General features: G+C 50.9%; 6 protein-coding genes across 6 annotated transcripts; 3 read left to right on the top strand and 3 right to left on the bottom strand.

Annotated features, from left to right (window-relative positions):
• Positions 1-58: 58 nt before the first annotated feature.
• On the bottom strand, positions 59-1,687 carry PFICI_13160 (uncharacterized protein; the record flags this gene model as incomplete). Its single annotated transcript, XM_007841741.1, has 1 exon — positions 59-1,687. The coding sequence occupies one exon, from the start codon at positions 1,685-1,687 to the stop codon at positions 59-61; it is 1,629 nt and encodes a 542-aa protein (XP_007839932.1).
• Positions 1,688-2,245: 558 nt separating this feature from the next.
• Positions 2,246-3,412, bottom strand: PFICI_13159 (uncharacterized protein; the record flags this gene model as incomplete). The annotated part of the gene is made up of 4 exons (XM_007841740.1): positions 2,246-2,869; positions 2,923-3,009; positions 3,065-3,120; positions 3,175-3,412. The coding sequence occupies 4 exons, from the start codon at positions 3,410-3,412 to the stop codon at positions 2,246-2,248; spliced, it is 1,005 nt and encodes a 334-aa protein (XP_007839931.1).
• Positions 3,413-3,877: 465 nt separating this feature from the next.
• PFICI_13158 (uncharacterized protein) lies at positions 3,878-5,069 on the top strand (the record flags this gene model as incomplete). Its single annotated transcript, XM_007841739.1, has 3 exons — positions 3,878-4,178; positions 4,258-4,476; positions 4,669-5,069. 3 exons carry the CDS (start codon positions 3,878-3,880, stop codon positions 5,067-5,069), a joined length of 921 nt encoding a protein of 306 aa, XP_007839930.1.
• Positions 5,070-5,274: 205 nt separating this feature from the next.
• PFICI_13157 (uncharacterized protein) lies at positions 5,275-7,515 on the bottom strand (the record flags this gene model as incomplete). Its single annotated transcript, XM_007841738.1, has 4 exons — positions 5,275-5,546; positions 5,599-7,331; positions 7,414-7,434; positions 7,505-7,515. The coding sequence occupies 4 exons, from the start codon at positions 7,513-7,515 to the stop codon at positions 5,275-5,277; spliced, it is 2,037 nt and encodes a 678-aa protein (XP_007839929.1).
• Positions 7,516-9,923: 2,408 nt separating this feature from the next.
• On the top strand, positions 9,924-11,046 carry PFICI_13156 (uncharacterized protein; the record flags this gene model as incomplete). Its single annotated transcript, XM_007841737.1, has 2 exons — positions 9,924-10,894; positions 10,980-11,046. 2 exons carry the CDS (start codon positions 9,924-9,926, stop codon positions 11,044-11,046), a joined length of 1,038 nt encoding a protein of 345 aa, XP_007839928.1.
• Positions 11,047-15,363: 4,317 nt separating this feature from the next.
• PFICI_13155 (uncharacterized protein) lies at positions 15,364-19,696 on the top strand (the record flags this gene model as incomplete). The annotated part of the gene is made up of 3 exons (XM_007841736.1): positions 15,364-16,911; positions 16,968-19,449; positions 19,509-19,696. The coding sequence occupies 3 exons, from the start codon at positions 15,364-15,366 to the stop codon at positions 19,694-19,696; spliced, it is 4,218 nt and encodes a 1,405-aa protein (XP_007839927.1).
• Positions 19,697-19,995: the final 299 nt, after the last annotated feature.

Raw genomic sequence — 19,995 nt, 5'->3', positions numbered from 1 at the left:
CTTGCACTCTATATATCTGATCATGAATGATTTGCGGTTCTATGTCAATCTAAGTCGCTCAAAGGCGCGCCGCTACCGTGCTCGTTGACTCCAGCGCAGATTGTGCATTCACAATCTTCGCAGCACTCTGGCCTGCTTTCCTTCCGAATACAGCACCAGAGGTTAGACCACTACCTCCGGGATAATTTTGGTAAAAGAGCCCACCAACCATTTCGCCACAGCAAAACACGCCTGGCACAGTCTTTCCGGTCAAATTTGAGATCACACCCGACGTGGTCGGATCAATGGCCAGTCCTCCAAATGTGAATGTGACGCCACACCTCACACGGACAGCCATAAAAGGACCCTTGGTCAGGGGCAAAGCCCAGTTAGACTTTGGGATTTTTAGTTTCTTTTTGGACGACTGTGTTGAGAGTCCGTCTTTGACTGCCGGGTCCCATTTTTTGCTGTGGTTCTCTTTTCGGAACAAGGCGACAGCTTCGTTATACTCCTTGACTTCCTCGACAAATCTTCCGGGATTCTCCAACCCGTATCTGGCACACTTGTCGGCCAGCTCCTCTATTGTTTCTGCGGAAATCTTCTCGACAATTTCGTCTCTGTATTCCTCACTTCGCAGCCACGGAATTCCTTCGGAGTCCCAAATCTGGAAAGCGGTACCGCCAGGCTGACCCAGAATTGCCTTGCCAAACTTTGCATATGTGTAATTCCGTAGATCACTGCCTTCGTCGAAGAAACGCTCTCCAAGGTTGTTGAGGGTGATGCCCAGTGGATATCCGGATTTGGTAAATTCATTTGAAATTATGCGATCTCCAGAGTTTTGAGGAGAGTTGGCGTCCCAGGCGGTGGCATGACATCCTGACCAGTGACCAGCCTGTTTCGCCGCCATGTCTCGCATAGCAATTTCAAGGACCTCGCCAGTGTTGTAGGGTGTGCCGCGGACATGAGCCAGATCCCATCCGTGACCGAGATATTGGGCTCTCATGCGCGGGTTAGCCTCAAACCCACCGGCTGCCAGAATGATGCTCGCGGCTTGGATCTCGACATGATCCCCCGTAGCCACTTCAGCTATGAGGGAGGTGAAGGCACCCGTCTTGGGATCTAGATTGATCTTCTTGGCTGCGGTCGAATGCCAAACCGTAATCCCAAGACGTTTGCAGGCAGCCTGGTGGTCCTCGACCAAGCCTTTGCCGCCGTCTTCTGTTTTGAGGGCCAGGCCACCCCAGAACTTGTATCGCCCATTCACTTTGTAGGCCTGGCGATTGAAACTCAGTTGATACCGCACACCATGACCTGCTAGCCACTTGATAGCAGCATTTGACTCGTCCACCAAAGTCTGCCCCAAAGCCGGGTCAAAGCGACCGTCGGTGACGCGACGCATGTCGTGGAGGAAGTCTTCCCTGGTATATGGCGCGAGATCAATCTGCTTTGCCAAACTGGCATCTACATTGTTGACCACGGGCAGTATGTCTCCTAGTCCGCCGTGGACGGTGCGCATCGCGCCAGCAGTGAAGTAGGAGTTGCCGCCTGCCCAATCCTCTGGGCATTTGTCAATGAGCAGAACCTTGCCTCTGTGGGAAGGTCCGAGGGATTCTGCAGACGAAATCGCTGCAGAATACCCAGCATTTCCGGCACCAACGACGACAATGTCGAATTTGTGGTGAGCGCTGTCCGAGGGTATGGCCGGCATCTTGAGAAGTAGGAGGAGCCAGTACCCAGCGCCTGGAAGATGGATATTATGTTGCGATTTAGTGGTTTGTATAAGCAGTGTTTGCCAATTGTGGCTGACTGGATATTTATTATGCCTGACTGTAAGAGAATCCCGTCTTATCGTACGACTAGATCTTGTTCAAGGATGACAACTCCCGTGCTACGTTCATTTCCATGCGTGTGCGGTTGTTTGATCCCCCGTTCTTATCATGGTCATGGCCTCGGGGATTTGCAATGTGGCGGGCACCATTAGTGATGATCAGCGCCGGAGCATAAACGTCCGTGGCGGCATGTCACAGCGCGCAGTGGAGTTTTGTCCACTAATTCTGTTGTTGGCGCTGTCGCAGGGCCTGGGGCACTAATTCCCGGCGCCTTTAGTCACCTGGGCAGTTAGCAACGACAACTTCCTCCAGGCCACATGCTTTTGCTTCGACGAGAATGAAGTCCTGAAGCAATAATGCCCATTCACTCGCATCTATACAGAACCTGGCAGATGCTTAAAATTACTGCAGGCTAAAGATACTAAATCTTCATAACTTTAGTCTACAACGCAAATGATCTTGCCAGCATTGACATTGGCTTCCATTCTCTTATGTGCCTCGCCAACCTGCTTCCAGGAGTATACCTTATCCACCGTGATCCTCATGGTTCCATCCGCAAGCCCGGGCAGCGCCAATTCAACAAAGCGGTCACGTAGCTGCTTTTGATACTCCTTGCTTCTCGTGCGCAGGGTAGTGGCCATGACCCAAATCCTCTTGTTCATCAGCTTTCGAAGGTTGAACTCGTCAATGACGCCTCCGCTCATGAGTGCAACGAGCACAATCTTCGAGTCCATGGCCAGCGAGGCGATATTGCGGTCCCAATAGTCGTGACCGACAAGGTCGATAATGAGATCTACGCCGCGACCCTTGGTCTCTCTCCCTACCACTTGGGCGAAATCCTCATCTTTTCTGTAGTTGCAAGCGAAATTGGCGCCTAGTGACTTGCATAGTTCCGTCTTTGCATCTGATCCTGCAGTCGTGAAAACTGTCCTGGCGCCGCCGTGCTTTGCAACCTGTATCACGGCTTGGCCAACTCCTGAAGCTCCAGCATGCACAATGACATCCTGGCCAGATTGTAAAGCGCCGACTAGATGGACTGCTTGAATTGCTGTAAAGTAAGTCTGCATGTTTTGGTTAGTCTACCATGAACAGTCGATTGGCGGCTAAATCGTACCTCTGGAATACCGGCCGCCGTCTCAAAATCCAGAGATGGCGGTTTGTGCATAAGCATATTCTCAGACACGGCAATCTGTTCGGCATACTGACTTTCTCCCCGTCAATTCACAATCATCATCTGGGGGCATTTTAAGACTGACAGCACTTCCATAGGCCAGCCCAAAAACTGCATCGTCAATCTTGAAGTCGCTTCGGCCTGAGAGATATCGTTAGGACTCCGGCGCTCTACTTGGATCAATCTTGAACTTACATTCAACGCCAATGGCCTTCACAACACCACTAAACTCGACGCCCATGAATTCTCCTGATTCTGGCAGCAGCGGATACGGATACTTGTCCTCTCTCTGCATGATATCCATACGATTCAGTCCAAAAGCCTTGATGTGTACGAGTATTTGGCCGGGCCCTGCCACCGGATCCGGCTCATTTTCGCTAATGTAAAGAGCATCGGCATCTCCTTTGCCATTCCTGACCCGAACGGCCCTCATCGTATTCGATATTTCAAGATGTCCTCCGTTTCTAATGTCTGCTATGTATTATTACGCACATCCAGATAGCAGGTATCCTGCCTTTGTAGTCTTGCGCAACTTGAGCTCGGCTCGGAGATACTGGCGGGTTTCCCCGTTCCGTTCCGATCATATGCACCCCACACCCGAACTCAATTGCCGGGCCCCGTCCCTCCGCGGCGTTTACACGCATAGCCGCTTCGAATCGGGGCAGTGGCAATAAGCTTGCCGTCGACAAATAGATGGTTGTCACATGAGTATGAGCAGACAAGGTTCATAAAGCAGTTGTGCTGGATCGAGATTTAAGGAAAGCTAAATGAAGATATATCAGATTATACTGCCCATTTGATTGTTTTGTGCATTACAAACTGTGGAAGACTACCTGCCCATCTACTTGAATGGAGTTGAGATCAAAAGACACGCAAATAAAAGAAGAAAGTTTGCATTATGGCACCTGGAGTTACCACTACCGAGGTTGAACAGTCCTCCACGCTTAATCCCGTCAGCCAAAAGGTTAATGGGCCGCCTCCAACAAACCAGAAAGAGGACTCCTTTTTCGAAGATGTTCACTTTCTAGGCGACAAGGATGGCAATATTGTCATTCGCTCTCCTCCCAAATTTGCCAATGTCAACGATGAGCTCGAGTACAAGAAGCAGCACTTGGCGGCAGCATTCAGAGTCTTTGCCAAGCAGGGCTTTGACGAGGGAGTAGCTGGCCACATTTCACTGCGAGATCCTCGAAACTCAGGTGTGAATACCTTTTGACCTCGTCTTCAATCCTTGTGGACTCTTTCTAGGGCATTATAGCTGATTGATTCGCATCGCAGAACACTTCTGGATCAACCCTTTGAGCAAGCACTTTTCGCAAATCAAGGTCAGCGACCTGGTGCTGGTCAATGAAAAGGGCGAGGTGCAGCCGGGCGGCGCTCAGTACCCAATCAACGGTCCGGCATTTGCTATTCACTCGGAAATCCACAAGGCGCGGCCCGACCTGAATGCGGCGTGCCATGCTCACTCGGTGTACGGAAAGGCATTTTCATGTTTTGGTGAGTATAACAATATTTGGTGTTGTTTTCTTCCCATGGGTATTTTCGGAGAAACTGCATACTCTGCTATGTCTGGGGGCGTTTGTCTATTGTCTCCAAGAACCTGAGATCAGTAATCTTTGATTCCATGACATGTGCCCGTACATCATAATCTCAACTAAAAGAACACGAGAGGCTAAGACAATTTTCAAGGTCGCGTCATTGAGCCATTGTACCAGGATGCAATCCGCTTCTACAATGACCTAAGCGTCTACGACGCATACGGCGGCACCGTGGTGTCGACCGAGGAAGGGCAGCGAATCGCCGAAGCGCTGGGCCCAAAGAATCGCAGCATCATCCTACGCAACCACGGCATCATCACCTGCGGTAACACGGTCGATGAGGCCGCCTTTCTCTTCATCTCTCTCGATCGCTGTTGTCACTCTCAGCTATTGGCCAATGCCGCCGCAGGTCCCGGTTGGGAAAAGGTCTATATCGAAAAGGATATTGCCGAGATGACGCACATGAAGAGTGGCAATCCGAGCAAGATGTGGTTGGCATTTCAACCATATTATGACCAGATCGTGGCCGAGACCCCAGATGTTTTGCAGTAGACGTATAGTACCACTTGCCTAAGGTTCTTCCCATCAGTGAAAGTCAAAAGGGTGAAACGAGCATGCGTTTGGGATCAATAACTTGGATGAAGGCATGAGAGGGACTTTCTAATGGAGAGTTTTCAGCTTTTTCTTTTCTTAATTTTCCCTTTCCTTCAGTAATCAGATAGCGATTTGAACTCGTCCTAAGCAGATACCTTCTGACCTAGGCGTGCATAATACCGTTTCGATCATTCCCTGAAGTCCAATCTGCATCTCCTATATCTTGGAACCCATCCACGGCGTTCATAAAGCCAAACAGCGCATCACTCATACAGGGCTCACTGGCCATACCAGTGGCGGCTTGCTGTGCTACTTCATCACCAAATTCCAAAGGAGCGAATGTGTCAAATATGGAAGTCAGCGTCGCAGACTGAGGTGACACTTCGGGCAGACAGGCGGCGGTGACTACACTGAGTGGATCTGGTGATTGCGTAACTATAGTTTTACGTTAGCATCACTCGTCAATGTACGGGACATAATGGAATACCTTGTGGCTCAGCAATCCCATGCTTTCTCATCAAGCCCCGAATGATCTTTGCGGGCTGCGTTACGCCTGGGTTAGGCGTCGACAGTTCGTCTAGGGCTTTGAGGCTTCTAAATAACAATCGACTATGCTCTCCGTCACTATGGTCCTTCTCCAAAGCCGCGTTCCGGACGTGTATAGTGCAGCTAACGTAAGCAGCATAACTGGTGAGGTAGGGTGCACCTCTGAGAGTGTACGTTGCACGATATGCACAAACGATGCCTGTGATGCTGCGCGCTGCTGCCATGCACTTCTTCCAGCACGATCTAGTGTCAGCTCTGGCTTGAGTTCTCAGGTGCCCATCGGAGACAAATGGTCGGTTCAAGAGTATGACCAGCGAGTGGTAGATATTGTGAAGATTCAGGACATTGGGGGTAGGCACAGTCTCATCCTTGGCTCGTCGGTCGAAATTTAGGTGAGACGGCAAACCATTATACCAATCGGTGAGAGCCGCATCCAGCATCTGCAAATTCGCAGCCGCTTTTGAAGTCGCGGCGTGAGACGAATAGAAACAATCGATGATGCGGGTCATCAGCTTGGACAGGAAACAAAGCTGCTGAAAAGTGGAAACTGAATATACCGGGGTTGGCTGGCACATGATTCCCGAGAGTGGTATTTCGGTATCGACATATGGTGTCCATAGATCCAACTCTTCAAAGGTATCAGCGAATTCGGTCGGGCATCTATTGTCATGTAGATGCATGGCCATGGGTCGTCCAAGGTAAAGGCTCTGCAATTTGTCGCATATGAACGCGCCCCAAAAGACTCGCCGCCTGATCTCCACGTCCTCGGGACTTGTTCCGGGTCTGCAGTCAAGATGCAGGCCCAGGTCGTACACCATGCGTGCTGCGAACCCAGTGTAAGACCAGCCTTTGCTTATGTCGCCGCGGGCAATAAAGGTCGAGCCCAGCAAAAGAAAGGCGCCTATGGTGGGGATACTCGGCCTCCCAAACGGTGGCTCGCTAGCGATTAGCTCGTCACAGCGTTCAAAGAAGCGCTTTCCGGCGCTCAGGGGGTCTGTTGGGTCGTCGCGCAAGTAGACGCGGTCCGAGTATTTGCTGGCGCAGGCAAAAATGGCATTCAAGAGGAGTTTTGAACAATGCGGGCCCCCATGCAACAGATCGCGAAGTAGTGCTGGACGATATGTTAATAAAAATGTGTGGTGCTGCCGATTCCAATGCAGATCGAGCAGGTGTGTCGCTATGTGAACTGGAACTCCATCTATATCTGGCAGCAGCCTGATGCGGAACTCCTTTTGCCGTTCCAGGGCTGCGTTGGCAATGAGCTGGTAACTGGTTTCCTTGGTCACGGAGAACTCTGCGACGCTCGAATGTCTCCCCTGAGCGGGATCGTGTAGGGTCGATGTCAGCCCAAACACGCCAACGTGGCCGTGGTCATCGACAGAAACGTGGTTAAGAGGATCGAAGCCCGCTTCTGAGCTGGTGTCTACATTCTCTTCGCTAGACTCATGTATCAGGGGTGACAATGGAGGACTAGTTGGGCTTTGCTGGCTTCCAATCCGTCCATTGGGTAGTTGATTGGGAAGCACATTGGGTAGTTGCACTGACCCATCGACCACGTCGAGTCCTTCAAGAATGGCGGCGGTCTGGCTTGGTGTAGCTGCTTTCAAACGTAGTAGGAAAGCCTCTAGAGTTTGTTTTTGCTGCTGCAGAGATGATACTACAGCGGCTGATGGCCTAGCACATGTCAGAACGGGCATATCACTAGGGATTTGGGAGACTCTTCACCTTGGCCGGGGTTTCTCATATCGGTATATACATGTTCGTTTGTGCGTGGCGCCTGGGAATCGAGTTAGTAGTATGAAGCAACAAGAACAGCCAAGGACCGTTCAAAATTTGAAGTGACGTACAGCTCGAGCATTCTGGCTGGCCCTTATCACATTTGATCTACCGCTCTCAGTCAGTATAGGGTTGAGCCAAATCGGTGTGGATTCGGGAGATGAGTAGCATACTTTCCGGACCCGACAGAACTGACAAGCTCGGGGCTGACATGCCACACTTGACTCGGCGTTGGTGTTGTCTCTGCTACTAGACTGACTTCGAGTACTCATCGCGGTGCAGCACCGCCACCCGGCTTGTCAAAGGCCGTACAAGGGCCTTCTTGGCTCCGGCGTCGATCCGGGGGCACACTCCGTGGCAGTGCCCGCCCAGCTCGGTTTTGTATAATTCTGCCCGTTTACTCGGACAGACAGAACAGATCTGGCGTTGACCACAACCGGGCCGACCCAGTAAAAATGCTACTCCAGGGATTGATGGTATCATAGGCTAAGGATATGAATCTCATGACCGATGCATTGGAGCCGTATACAATTCAGTATCACCATGAACTCCTCAGGGCCCAGACCAGCTGATCACGTCCCCTAGGATGCTCATTCATCCTGCCCAAGCTTCCGGTATCCTCCCCCACATCGGCACTGATCGGTTTGCATCGCCCACAGATGACGCTATAACGGAGCAACAAGCCCTGTGGGGATGAGGGGAACCCAGTCAAGCCAGTCTAGTGCTCTTACCTGCATTGCAGCATCGCGGTGGACGGGCGCAAAGTTTCCGTATTGTGTCCAAGCAAATGCCCAGCAACGGAAAATGACTCTCCGTTTCATGGTTCATGAATTCAACCCCCAGCCAATAGGCTTGAGTGCTTGGCTTCATTGAAGTTGGAAAGGCATTAGTATAGGTAGTAGAATTTTTATCATCAGCACCATAATCAAATTGTTCAAGTTTGTTTCCAAGTTTCCAATTTCGCTACAGCCGCGATTGGGATGCCGAATGATACCAAAATGATTCTTCTCAAAGGTACGATGCAGGTTTGCTCACTTTTGAACGCTGCTATCAATTGCACGACTCACGAACACACGAAGAAGTTCCCTTACGAAGTCCCAAGTGCTTATGGCGACTTGCACCTCAATAATTTACTCGTCTAGAAAACCAAATCAACCATCTTTTCATACTTCTACACACTTTCTCCACAAATATTCGTGCGGAAGTTGAAGAAAGGTCTTGGAGACATCAGTCGGTGGACACTAGGTACGGAAGTACTATACCCAGTTTCCCCTCCAGCCAAGCTGAACAATCAGCCCCGATTCTGGTCAACCAAATCCGAATCCTCGAGTGTGAATCTAAATTAACGTTTATTTCATGGCAATGGCATTCCACATCTTCCTATTTATCCTAGCTCCGGTTGGGCTCTGAAGAAAACACGGCTTTCAGTACACAACCTCACTCGACGAAGTCAGAACACTACAACTTATTGGAAAAGGAATGATGTGCTCACTAATAAGGGTCACGGTCTACTAACTGCACTATATTACTATGGCCTAAATCAACAGCGCTAGAAATTATATTGTTTAAGAGCTAGACACCAGACACACAAAGTACTTCAAACAAATCTTCATGACAATTATCTGTTGTGCATATCATGACACTTCACACAGGGTTAATAGATGTGGCCAATGACTGCCATTTATAGATAAGGTTTGCTTATGCTTATGCATTACCGGAGCTGGTTTCCATTTAAGCATAATACGTACCGTACCGTATCTATACCCAGTTCAGCCCACAGACATGCTGCATGCACGAACGACAGTATTGTGTCTGCGTCCAAACATATCATTCGTGCCCAACAGAACATATGCTCTTTTAGTGCATCACCAGGTTGACCGTCAGTGCGCTCAAAGGGCCAAATGACATGATTTTAGGTCCGGATATCCCGGTGTTTGGTCAATAAGCACCACCGAAAGCATAGACTCTGTCAAGGTGAAATGGCGTCGGGTGCCTTATAAACGGTGCGCCTTGGCGCGCTGGTCCAAGTTTCAACTAATGGTCGTCCTTTTTCACAGTTCGTACAAATTCTCGGGCCGTCATGAATGACTTTGTCCATAACGCGATCCTGTCAGACCCCTTGACCCGCGGGCTGCTGAATTTCGTTTTAGGGGCTACGACGATTATAGAGGGTTTGGCCGCCGATCGCATCCACGGGATCATCCTGCACGGCGCACTACGAGCGACTACCCAGCCTCACCATGGAGACGGTGAACTGCAGCCCACAAGTCACAGTGGGCATTGCCCACAACGCTTATCGTTTTGATCTTCTCGGCGCAGGATCGAAATTTCTATTTCTTATGACATCAAGGCTGCATATGTATATAGAAGGGGCGCGATCTGCCATCACGTTTGACATCCCAGTTTGCCTCCGATATTGTCTGACTTTGCTTGTTTATTTGTTTTGTGTATTCGAAATTCGCAGGCCGAATATATAAAAGCGCTTTAAAAATGATTAATTCGATACGTGGTTCCACCTTACTCTTGGGCGCCTTGAGGCTCGCCACCTTGTGCAATGCAAGCTTCAACTGGACCGAAACGAAATATGTGATAGCCTTTGGCGATTCATATTCTTTCGTCCAGGGTACTGCCGGCTATCCAAGATACTCCTTCATCGGCTCCATGCTTGATGGACAGTTCGCCTTCTCAGCCTCGCAACTTCTCGACGACAGGATCGTCCAGAACTTCACAGGCACGGCCGAGGGTGGACCAAATTGGCTCGAGTATCTCACCAACTGCGCCGTGGAGGATGGGCAGTATGCACCGGCCGACTGCCCAGTGCAGCTATGGGACTTTGCCTTTGCCGGCGGCTTCATTAGCAGCGAGTTCATATCGGGTGGCCGCGACTACACGATACCCCTAGTCAACCAGACTCAGCAGTATCTCACATACGCGGACCCGGTGCTCGCCGAGTCGCCCGTCTCCATGGACAAGAGCAAGGCCCTCGTGTCCATCTGGATTGGCATCAATGATGTCCTCGATAGCAAGTACAAGAAGCCGTTGCTCGAGTCGTATGAGAGCTTCTGGACCCGGGAGTTGGATGCCCTCTTTGCACAGAGTGTGACGGCCATGCTCGCGGCCGGTTACCAGAACTTCCTATTCCTCAACCTGCCGCCGTTGGATCGTACGCCTGAGAACCAGCAAACGAAGCACAAGTATCCAAACAAGAACGGTGTAGATACGTGGTCCGATTTGCTGTCAGAACGCATTGAGTCCTTTCAACAAGAAAACGACGGCGTACAGGCGATGCTCTATGATATCAATACCTTCCTGAACGGAGTCATGGACGATCCGACTGCTTACGGCATAACCAACACCACCACGTACTGCGCAGGATATAATCATCCGGACGTCATCACAAATCCTGAAAAGTACGACTGTGCACCCCTAGACGAATACTTTTGGTATAATAGCCTGCATATGTGAGTAACGCGTGCCTTGAGCGGTTGCTGGATAATGAAAAGGAGATGACAATAAAGGAAGCAACTCAGCTAATCTTGCCAATAGGACATCGCATACTCACAAGCTCGTGGCAGCCGATTTGGCCGATTATCTGGAGATCCAGTCAGCATAAGATCAATAGCGAAATATCATACCCTTTTGTTTTCAGCCACAATCTAAATAACACATGCCATTGACATGTCCAATTTCGGTGCAGCACTTCTTTTCTCAAAGCGTGTCTTCATGTTAACAGGTATAAATTGGGCTTGCAGTTGCGATAATGCTATATCAGCCTTGCAAGGCAAATGCCGTCTGATGATGCAACTCTGATCCTGGCCGGCCAGCTTTCGAAACAGGAACTCTTTCGGTCCTCAGGAGCGTAAGATCTTCCCGCTATAGTGTGACACAATGAGCTCTTACGCGAACCGGCTCATCCTACTTATGATCTACAGCCAGAAATGATTTGCCAGATCTTGGTCAAGCGAGGTAGGATCCTAGCCCGAATGCCCACGACTTATCTTGGAGGATTAATGATTTTGCTTTGAGTGATCTCAGTGGGGTGCCTACCTATTTTGTGACCTAAGATGTGCCCATGTTCCTATGATGCGATTTGATGATCGTCTTTGGTGGCCAGCTCAAATATGTGAGACGAAATGAGGATGCATACTCGACATTGAAGCTCCTAAGGATTGTTATTACCGCTTTGCTATCTTCATATGAGACACAGACTTGCCGTGGCAACTTGGGAAAATATTGAAATCACTGAATTGACCCGATGGTTTGTTGCTAGGTCCGCAGAAGAATAGATATTGAGCTGGGGCTTGACTGGTCAAGACTGGGTTGCATCATGAAACTAGTGTTGTCGGGACGTGGGCAGATTTACTTGGGCAGTGTGGACAGGGTCATGACCATGGTTGCAATTGTTTCAGTGCCGCTCAATTGGATTTGCCGCTACGATCTTCCAAATGGCTGATTGACTATTGCGAGGGTTACCTCCTAGCAAATGGCGAAGGAAACAGCTTTCACCAGTGACCGTGTTCGGATGAGGGGCTCATCTTCTGAAACGTCTTTCCTGTTGAACTCTTTCTCGGGTGTGTCAAATGCTGGTCCGTGTTTGTTCGACCCGGAGAATTTCAGCGCCCTTTTATTGGAGAAGCCCGAAAGCAGTGCATCCATTGCCGTCTGGACGGATCATTCCGAAGTGGTTGCAACCTTTGGGCGCAGGCGCCTATGATTTGATACTCTAACATCTTCAGGCAGTTGCTGGAAAGTTGGGCCCGGATGAAGGGTATCGAACGAGTAGCCGGCACGGCATCAATTCTGCGGCCCCGCGTGTTCCAAGACAAGAGGACTATACCGTTGCTCTGCGAACGAGACTTGAGCTTTAGAAAGAAGCACACACTATTCTGCTCAGTCTGGTATAAATCCGGTGGAGTCGGACCCTGATACTGACCACACAACGCGGATGGCGGGCCGGCGGTTTTGGCAAATCTTGCGCCAAAGTCTGAGGCCTTTTTTCTTGATGGCATCGAACAATCAGGCCATCATAGAGCACTTTGATCTGCATTTTCCCCAGTATAAAAGAGCCATTTAAATGCACCATTGATCGGGGGGCGCGAGGTGGAACTTGAAAGAAGCACGGCAGTTGGTATTACCTAAGGCATGCCATGCGCGCGTACCAACAACCATCTTTGATTTCACAAAGCCTTCTCCCGGGAAATCAATCGATCTTGTGTACAACTAATGACAGAAAATGAGAGAAGTCGTTTGTCGGTTACAACATGCATGCACCTAGACACTTGACAGGCCCACAGATTGTAGCGATGCAATCGAATAAGTGGCCGCCGAACCGTGTAGAAAGTAGGTGTGTGCCGTTGAGCAAAACAGCACCCATTTCTGCCCAGCGGGGCCACGATGCTCTGGCCTTTTGATAATAACGAGAGGTCGACAGCACGATAATGGTTATCCGAATAAATGACTCGTAAAGTGCATTGATGACCACGTAAATTCCATCTGTTACTGGCATGCTTTTCAATGTGAAAGCGACACGCCGAACGCTTCTCCACTGCATGGCGGCGGCAAAAGCGACGAACATCCTTGGAGTAGAAGAAGCAATTGCTCAATGTCTCTGGTACTGTGGCCATGGACAACCTCAATGATGACGAAGCCCTTGATTCCACGACGAGTACTCTGAACAGGTTTCGATTGATTACATCCTCTGTATCCTATTCACTGCAATACTGAACAGGTATTTACAATTTATTCTCATGTTTGCTTATCAATCTCAATTTTGATTCCCAGAAAGAAAACCTTTTAGCAACTAAGCAACCGACCGCTGGACTGGACCCTTGCCGAGTGAGCACGTTCATGACAGTCGTTTTCCTGAAAGAGCCCCTCTGGAGGCGGGTCCTTGACCTTGACGGCGGGCAAAGCGGGAACAAGATTCTACAGGCAAGATCCCTCCAGACTTTCGCTCTAGTGTCTGCCCCAAGCATGGCATCCTACCTTATTAGGTAGCCTCTAGGAAAGGGGGGGTCGTGATCATGCCCTGCGGCGATTGCTAGGGAAAGAAGCGGCACTGTTTGTGTGAGGAGGATGAAAAGGAACCCGAGGAACAGGTACGAAGTAACGACTGTTTTCGGATTTACCCCTGGATTCTACATGTCGTCTCATGCAGCCACCGCGGAAGGATTCAGGATGTCGGCCTCCAACTGTCTACGCCAGTGGCGCGCATCCTTTGCCCAATATTGATGCTGTCTCTGGGCGGTTTTACAATTCCAAAAGCATGGCTATTGGTATGATTTTTTGTCTTGATCCTACGAAATAAGCACAAAGCTGAAGTATTACCCAGTCAGCCTGTAAGGGAATTACGTATGATATCAACGTAGACACTCCTTGATTGCTGTGAAACCACGCAACACTGATGACGGCACATCCAAGGGTCGTCTTCCAGGTTGTTTCCATCCCCAAACCCAGACACCTAGGACAGACCTATCACATATATACTTTAGGTACCAGACAACCTACCTCGTACCCAGCTGTCTGCATGTAATAGAGAACCCTGAGTAGGTAGGAAACCCTGGAGTAGGTATTTCCGTATTGTGGTACCGTATGCACTTTTACTTACGAGGTGCTACATACTGTGAGCAAGGGAGCAAGGGAAACTGCTTCTTGTCCAGGTTGCCTTCACATGCGTATTTGATTCAACTCCTCATAGAACATGATGGAGAAATCTCCGAGCCCTGCGAGTACTCGTGAGTTCATGAACTGAAATTCTCATCAACAATGTGAGTAATTCATGGTAAGCACCATTTGCCATTTCTGCACGCCAATTGTCGCAGCCTCGACGCGTAGTGTACTGTACTGGAAGTTGAAATCTACCGAGCCATCCCACATTAATCCCCTACCTCACGTTATTACCCAAGCAACCAAGCAAGCCCCCTTTGATACGGATCGACAAACTGCACAGTGCACACAAGGCACGTGGACAACCCTGGGGACAATTTCAATGCTCCAACGGGGGGTGCATTTCTGGGATTTTTATTTTTTCTTTCGAGGGTCTGCCTGTCCAGACTCCATACTACCAGATATTGCCCGCGCCCCGCGGCTCCTATCACAACGCGCAGGACGCTACCTATCATCTTTTGCCCTGAACGTACCCACCCCGGAGCGCATAATAGCGCAGGGCCCATCCACAGACTCCATTGACCTTGGGGGGCTCTCCAGCTTTGTATCTGCTGCACCCGGCACGCCATCCATAGAAACTGGCGTGGTTTTTGTTTGGCCCTCTGCTTTCCTTGCGAGATATCCGTAGGTAGGTAGGGGCTGGTACTACCTTAAGGCTGTTGTTCCCTTTTCTCTAGATATGAACTTGCAAAAAGAATAACCTGGACTCTTGTCCCAATGCTTTACTCCAGAAATTGACTGTTTCTTTCCTTCTTCTTGTGTGGATTGCCGGGGAAAACAAAAGGCTGTCGGGTTTTCGTGTGAGCAGCAGTGTTGGACCTACTTATCACTACTACTACTTACTACTGCTACTGCAACGACAGTCACCTACCTACCTGGGTACTTTCCGCAACCCCAAAACGATCAAAGAATCTCCTCCACTCCCCATTAGTTATTTCGTGGACCGCGATAGCGCGCACAAGCTTGATCGAAAGTGGGAGTCTGTGGACGCCGCCACTCAGCTGCAATCTTGAGTTCTCTGCGTACTGTTGGCTACTGGTGGATTAGCAGTAACCGGTCATTCGGTCTTCTGGCTTCCAGCCGCGGCATTAGCTACATTGTCTAGGGAGCCACTGCTGCAAGGGCACTAACTTTACCTGCCTAGGTGCGCCGCTGTGATCTCCTCCTCCCAAGTCTTAGTGGAAGGAAGAGAGAGATGGTGGCTGCCCGGTCGGTAGCAAATAGGTAATAGGCTTATCTCATGCTTTCTTAGCAAGATTCGAGAATGCCACAACCATATGCCGCCTCCACCAACCCGAGCAACGGTGCTTCCATGAGCCATCACCACTCTTATTCTCAATCCCAATCCCAGTTTCACGTCCAAGGCCAGACGGCGCTTTCACCACCGCCCGCCGCCCACAGTCTCCCCTACAATTACCCGCCGCGCGCGACATCTGTCGCAACAGGTCATTACCCACCAGCCAATGTAGGCTCCGCCAGGGCCGACTCCATACCGTATCACTCTTCGAGGTCGAACACTCCCATCAACTTTTCGCAAAAGGGCCCAGCTGCCAATTACCATTACAACCGGAATCGAAGCGGCACCGCCAACAGTGCCAGCAGTAGCAGTGGTGGTGGTGCATTTACTACGACCACTAACGGGACCAGCAGTACTGCGGCTGGATTTCGGGCAGAAGTTGCGGGATCTAGATTTCAGTCCAGCTTAAGGAGGCCGGGCGATCCCACCATCAGGGAACAGGTACCGCGCCCGCAGGAAAGTCTATCTGAGCCTGCTCGTTTCGCCGACGAGACACCTTCGTCGCCATCCTTTTTTGCGGGAACCTTACCGCGGACCTCGTCGCTCCTCCCGCCCCCGCGCATTGTTGGAACGAACCTCGCCCCTGTCAAGTTCAATGCCGTCGTCTTCGATCCCAACTCTCCTCCGGATCCTCTAACCAACCCCCAACCGCTACATTCAAGAGGGGGCAGCACAGGGGGAGTAAGTGGTGTCAGCGATAGCTTCCGCAATCTCAATCGCTGGTCCGCCTCAACCACCTCCAGTCGCGCGTCCCATTCAGTCGAACCACATCTACCGGCGCAGCCACCCTTGAAAGTAACCACAAACTTCTCCCGCCGCATGAGCGTGGACTCGATCGGCATCTTGAACCAGGCCATCGAATCACCACCGGCAACATACAATTCTCCTCGAAGATTAACCAAGCGACGACCTTCGGCCACCAGCATCACGTCCGCTTCCCCGCGTGCGGCTTCGAGCGCGAGCAACCGACGACCGTCTTCACCTGCGCTTGCGGCGCCGAATCTACCGCCCATAGTCACTTTGCCGTCGCTTGAACTATCGACCGCGTCTCTCGCAAACCTGACTTCGCAGCCACTGGAGCAGGATCGGCCGAGCGCAACGACAGACACGCCTAGCTCGATCTTTTCAGGCGACTTGAGCGGCGAACTACGAAGTCAACGGCTAAACCGGGATGAGCAGACTGATCCAGACTCATCTACATATACCACTTCTCAGACCAGAACAATACTAGCCGCAGCAAGATTAAGGGAAGCAATGCCTGAGCGAAGGGGGCACTCGAGGAGTCGGTCCTCGACGCTGCAAAGCAGTTCCGACTCCGGGGGGAGAGCGAAGAAACACCCGTCGCAGAAAGCAATGCTGTCCAAGGCACTTGCCAAGGCAAATACCGCTGTTCAACTCGACAATGCACAAAATTTCGAAGGTGCACGCATCTCGTACATAGAAGCATGTGATCTCTTGGCGCACGTCCTTGCCAGGACGACTGGGGATGAAGATAAAAAGAAGCTAGAGGCCATTGTGAGTCGTCATTTGAACTGCGGCACCACGCGAGTGTTACTAATATGACAATGCAGCGGCGGACTTATACCAGCAGGATAGAGGAGCTGGACGGCATGGTTCATGTTCAAGTTCAAATGGAAAGCAAAGCACTCCCTGCAAGACCTGAAAGTATATCCTATAATGGAGTCGAGATCACTACTGCCGACAGCGACGAAGAAGACCTCTCTCCGACAGCATCACGAAAGCCTGCGCCAGATTATTTGGGCTCGGGACGATTTGGAGGATCTTCGACCAATCTGGCCGTGGATTCTGTACAGGGTCCCCCTACGTCCTCCTTCTCCTCGAGATCGCCAATGCGCCGCAATTTTGAAGGCTCGCTCACAATACCGCAAGGCCAACTCATGCCGGCGCCATTATCTCCTCGTCGCCCTGCCTCACCAGCTAAACCAAGGACACCGGAACCTGAGGAGGTATCCAGGCAGGACTTCTTCGCCTCTAGTGATCGGTTGAGCGCAGAGAACGTCAATGGCCACAACCGGAATCCCAGCCACGAATCTGTATCGTGGTTAGATCCAATCGACGAATCCGATGGCTCGGAAGCGTCTTCAGTGCACTCTAGGAGCTCTTCTTTCGGTGTTCGGCGCAAGCACATTCGCGCCATCAGTGGTGACACAGAGGCTGAATTTGATGCTGCTCTAGATGCTGCCGTTGAAGCTGCGTACGATGATGGGTTTGATCCTCTTGACGTATATGACGAACCACCGGAAGAAGACGTGGTGGCGAACGCGATGCGCCGGGTTGAGATTGCAAAGGAACGGGTGCGTCAGACCGAGAGAGAAGCACTGTCAGAACGCGAGGCCATCATTCAAGCAGCGCACGAACGAGAGAGACAAAGACAATTGTCTATTGCAGAGCATGGCGACCCGCAAGCATACAATGGCCACTTCTTTGACGGCAGCGATTCCGACGAGGATGAGCGCATGCTTGAGGACCTGACCAGAGACTATGCGCTCAACAACTTTTCTTTCAATCAGCAGGGCTCAAAACAGGTGGATGCTACCTCGAGGGAACGCAAGTCGGATTCGAGCGGCCTCACGCAAAGAACATATCACAGTTCTGTTGGTTCAAGCCCACCCACAGCCAACACGGTATTGTCGTCCGTTGCTGAATTGCCAAATTATAAGCCTCCTCCGCCGTCACTCCCACCGCCGCCACAAGCTTTGCCTCAAATCCCATCACAGTCGCCAGGTGGGTCGAGCGTTAGAAATCGAAGGCTGTCAGGACAGAATGCGAAACAGCTCAAGATCGAGACTGCCAAGCTTGTTCAAGCTACCAGCGGCGCTTCCACAGCTACGATTCCCGTGAAGCCAGGAAACTTTGCCGCGCAATCAAGGCAAGCAATGTCAGCAACGGCTACAAAGCCAGGTCCCTTTTCCATGCGCAGTCCAGATTCTCCGCGAAGAGGCGCCAGTCCCGCCCCGCCGATGATGGCGCCACCAACGCCGCCGCAAAACCCGCCGCATACCGAGGATCCCAATGATTTCCGTACTGGTTCCCCCATGTCTTTTGGTGGCCCATTGCGCAAGAATCAGTCTTCCTCAAGCCTCAAGTCGCTCAAGGCCCGGCAGATGTCGGTTCCGAATCTGGAGAGCCCGTCTGATTTGTACCCACTTGCTCCCCTCAGCCAAACAATGACAAACTCTTCCATTTCTCGGCAACCGGCAGTGCCCGCACTCCCAACGCCATTAGCAATGACTTTCGGCAGCAAAGCGGCTGGTGGTTTTGGTGGAATGTTTCTTTTTGATTCCGATTTCCATGCTGAGCGGCCTCAGTCACCAAATTCCATCCAGTCCCCCAATCCGGATATTCCATTGCCACTCGAGCCATGCCCTTCTGATGTGATGCTACGGCCCTTTTGGCTTATGCGAGCTTTATATCAGACTCTTGCGCACCCCCGCGGTGGATACGTCACCACTCGTATGTTTGTGCCTCATGAAGTATGGAAAGTCAAGGGCGTCAAACTGCGGAACTTGGAAGACAAGTCTTCCCAGTGTGACTTTCTCACCGCTGCTCTGCTCAATCTAGCAAGGGTCGACAGCAACGATGCCGATGCCGTGTTGGAGGAAATGCAAAGTTTGGAGACTGTGCTTGAACAAGTACAGCAAACGTTGAGCCGGAAATTGGGAAATGAAGTTGGGACGCAAAGCGCGGGTGCCTTCCGAGACCGAGAAGACAGTGAGCCTGCCCCGCCAGTGCCGAGAAGTACAAGCGTCAGCGGTAAAGCAGCGGCCTTCAGCTGGCGCAGACTGAGGAGCAAGGGATCGGCAGCGAATCTCACGAGCGCCTACGGCAATAAGAGCACGAGTGGCGGCGGCGAGAGAATTCCGGAAAAGGAGGCTTTGGGCGTAGGATCTGGCACAATGCCCACCCTGCCCATGGTTCCTCACCCTAGTAGCCGACCAGCCAAGCGTGATGTCTTGTCTCTGAAGTTTGACGGTCCTTATGCCGGCTATATGCAGAGTCTTGCGCGACTGTTTGATGCTGCGCAAACAGTTGGTGAGTGCTTTTACAACGCTGGCTGCTCAATTGTCGTCCAGTGCTAACCTGCTCTATAGATCTCATTGCGCGCCAGGTCGATGATCCAGGACTACGACATGCCGACAAGACACAAGTCGGTCTCGAACTTTGCACAAGACATGCAGCAGAGTTTTTCAGCTTCTATATTTGCCGCTTCGTGCTTGCAGACTTGGGCTTGTTGCTTGACAAATTTGTCAAGCGAGGCACCGAATGGGTGCTCATGTAAAATGCCACCCACCACTAATTTGATCATCTGAGGTATAATGAATCAGCATACCTCAATTTTAATCGCTCGGCGGCTATTTCTTCGCCGATCCTCTGCGACAATCAACAACACGAAATATGACTACTTCAAACGATGGCCGTTAAAGAGAAACGATAATACCAATATACCCGCCTGCATTTTTGTTCACGATATATTACTTATAAAGATTTTACAGTTCCGAAGCATAAATGCTTTGGAACGAGAGCTTGCCTGGGAAAGATCTGGGAGGCTTTGGTGGAACAGGGAATTGCTAGAGCCAT

Source organism: Pestalotiopsis fici (assembly GCF_000516985.1).
Source record: "Pestalotiopsis fici W106-1 unplaced genomic scaffold PFICI_Scf_11, whole genome shotgun sequence".
Taxonomy (NCBI): Eukaryota; Fungi; Ascomycota; class Sordariomycetes; order Amphisphaeriales; family Sporocadaceae; genus Pestalotiopsis; species Pestalotiopsis fici.
This window is presented reverse-complemented; position numbering and strand designations above follow the sequence as displayed.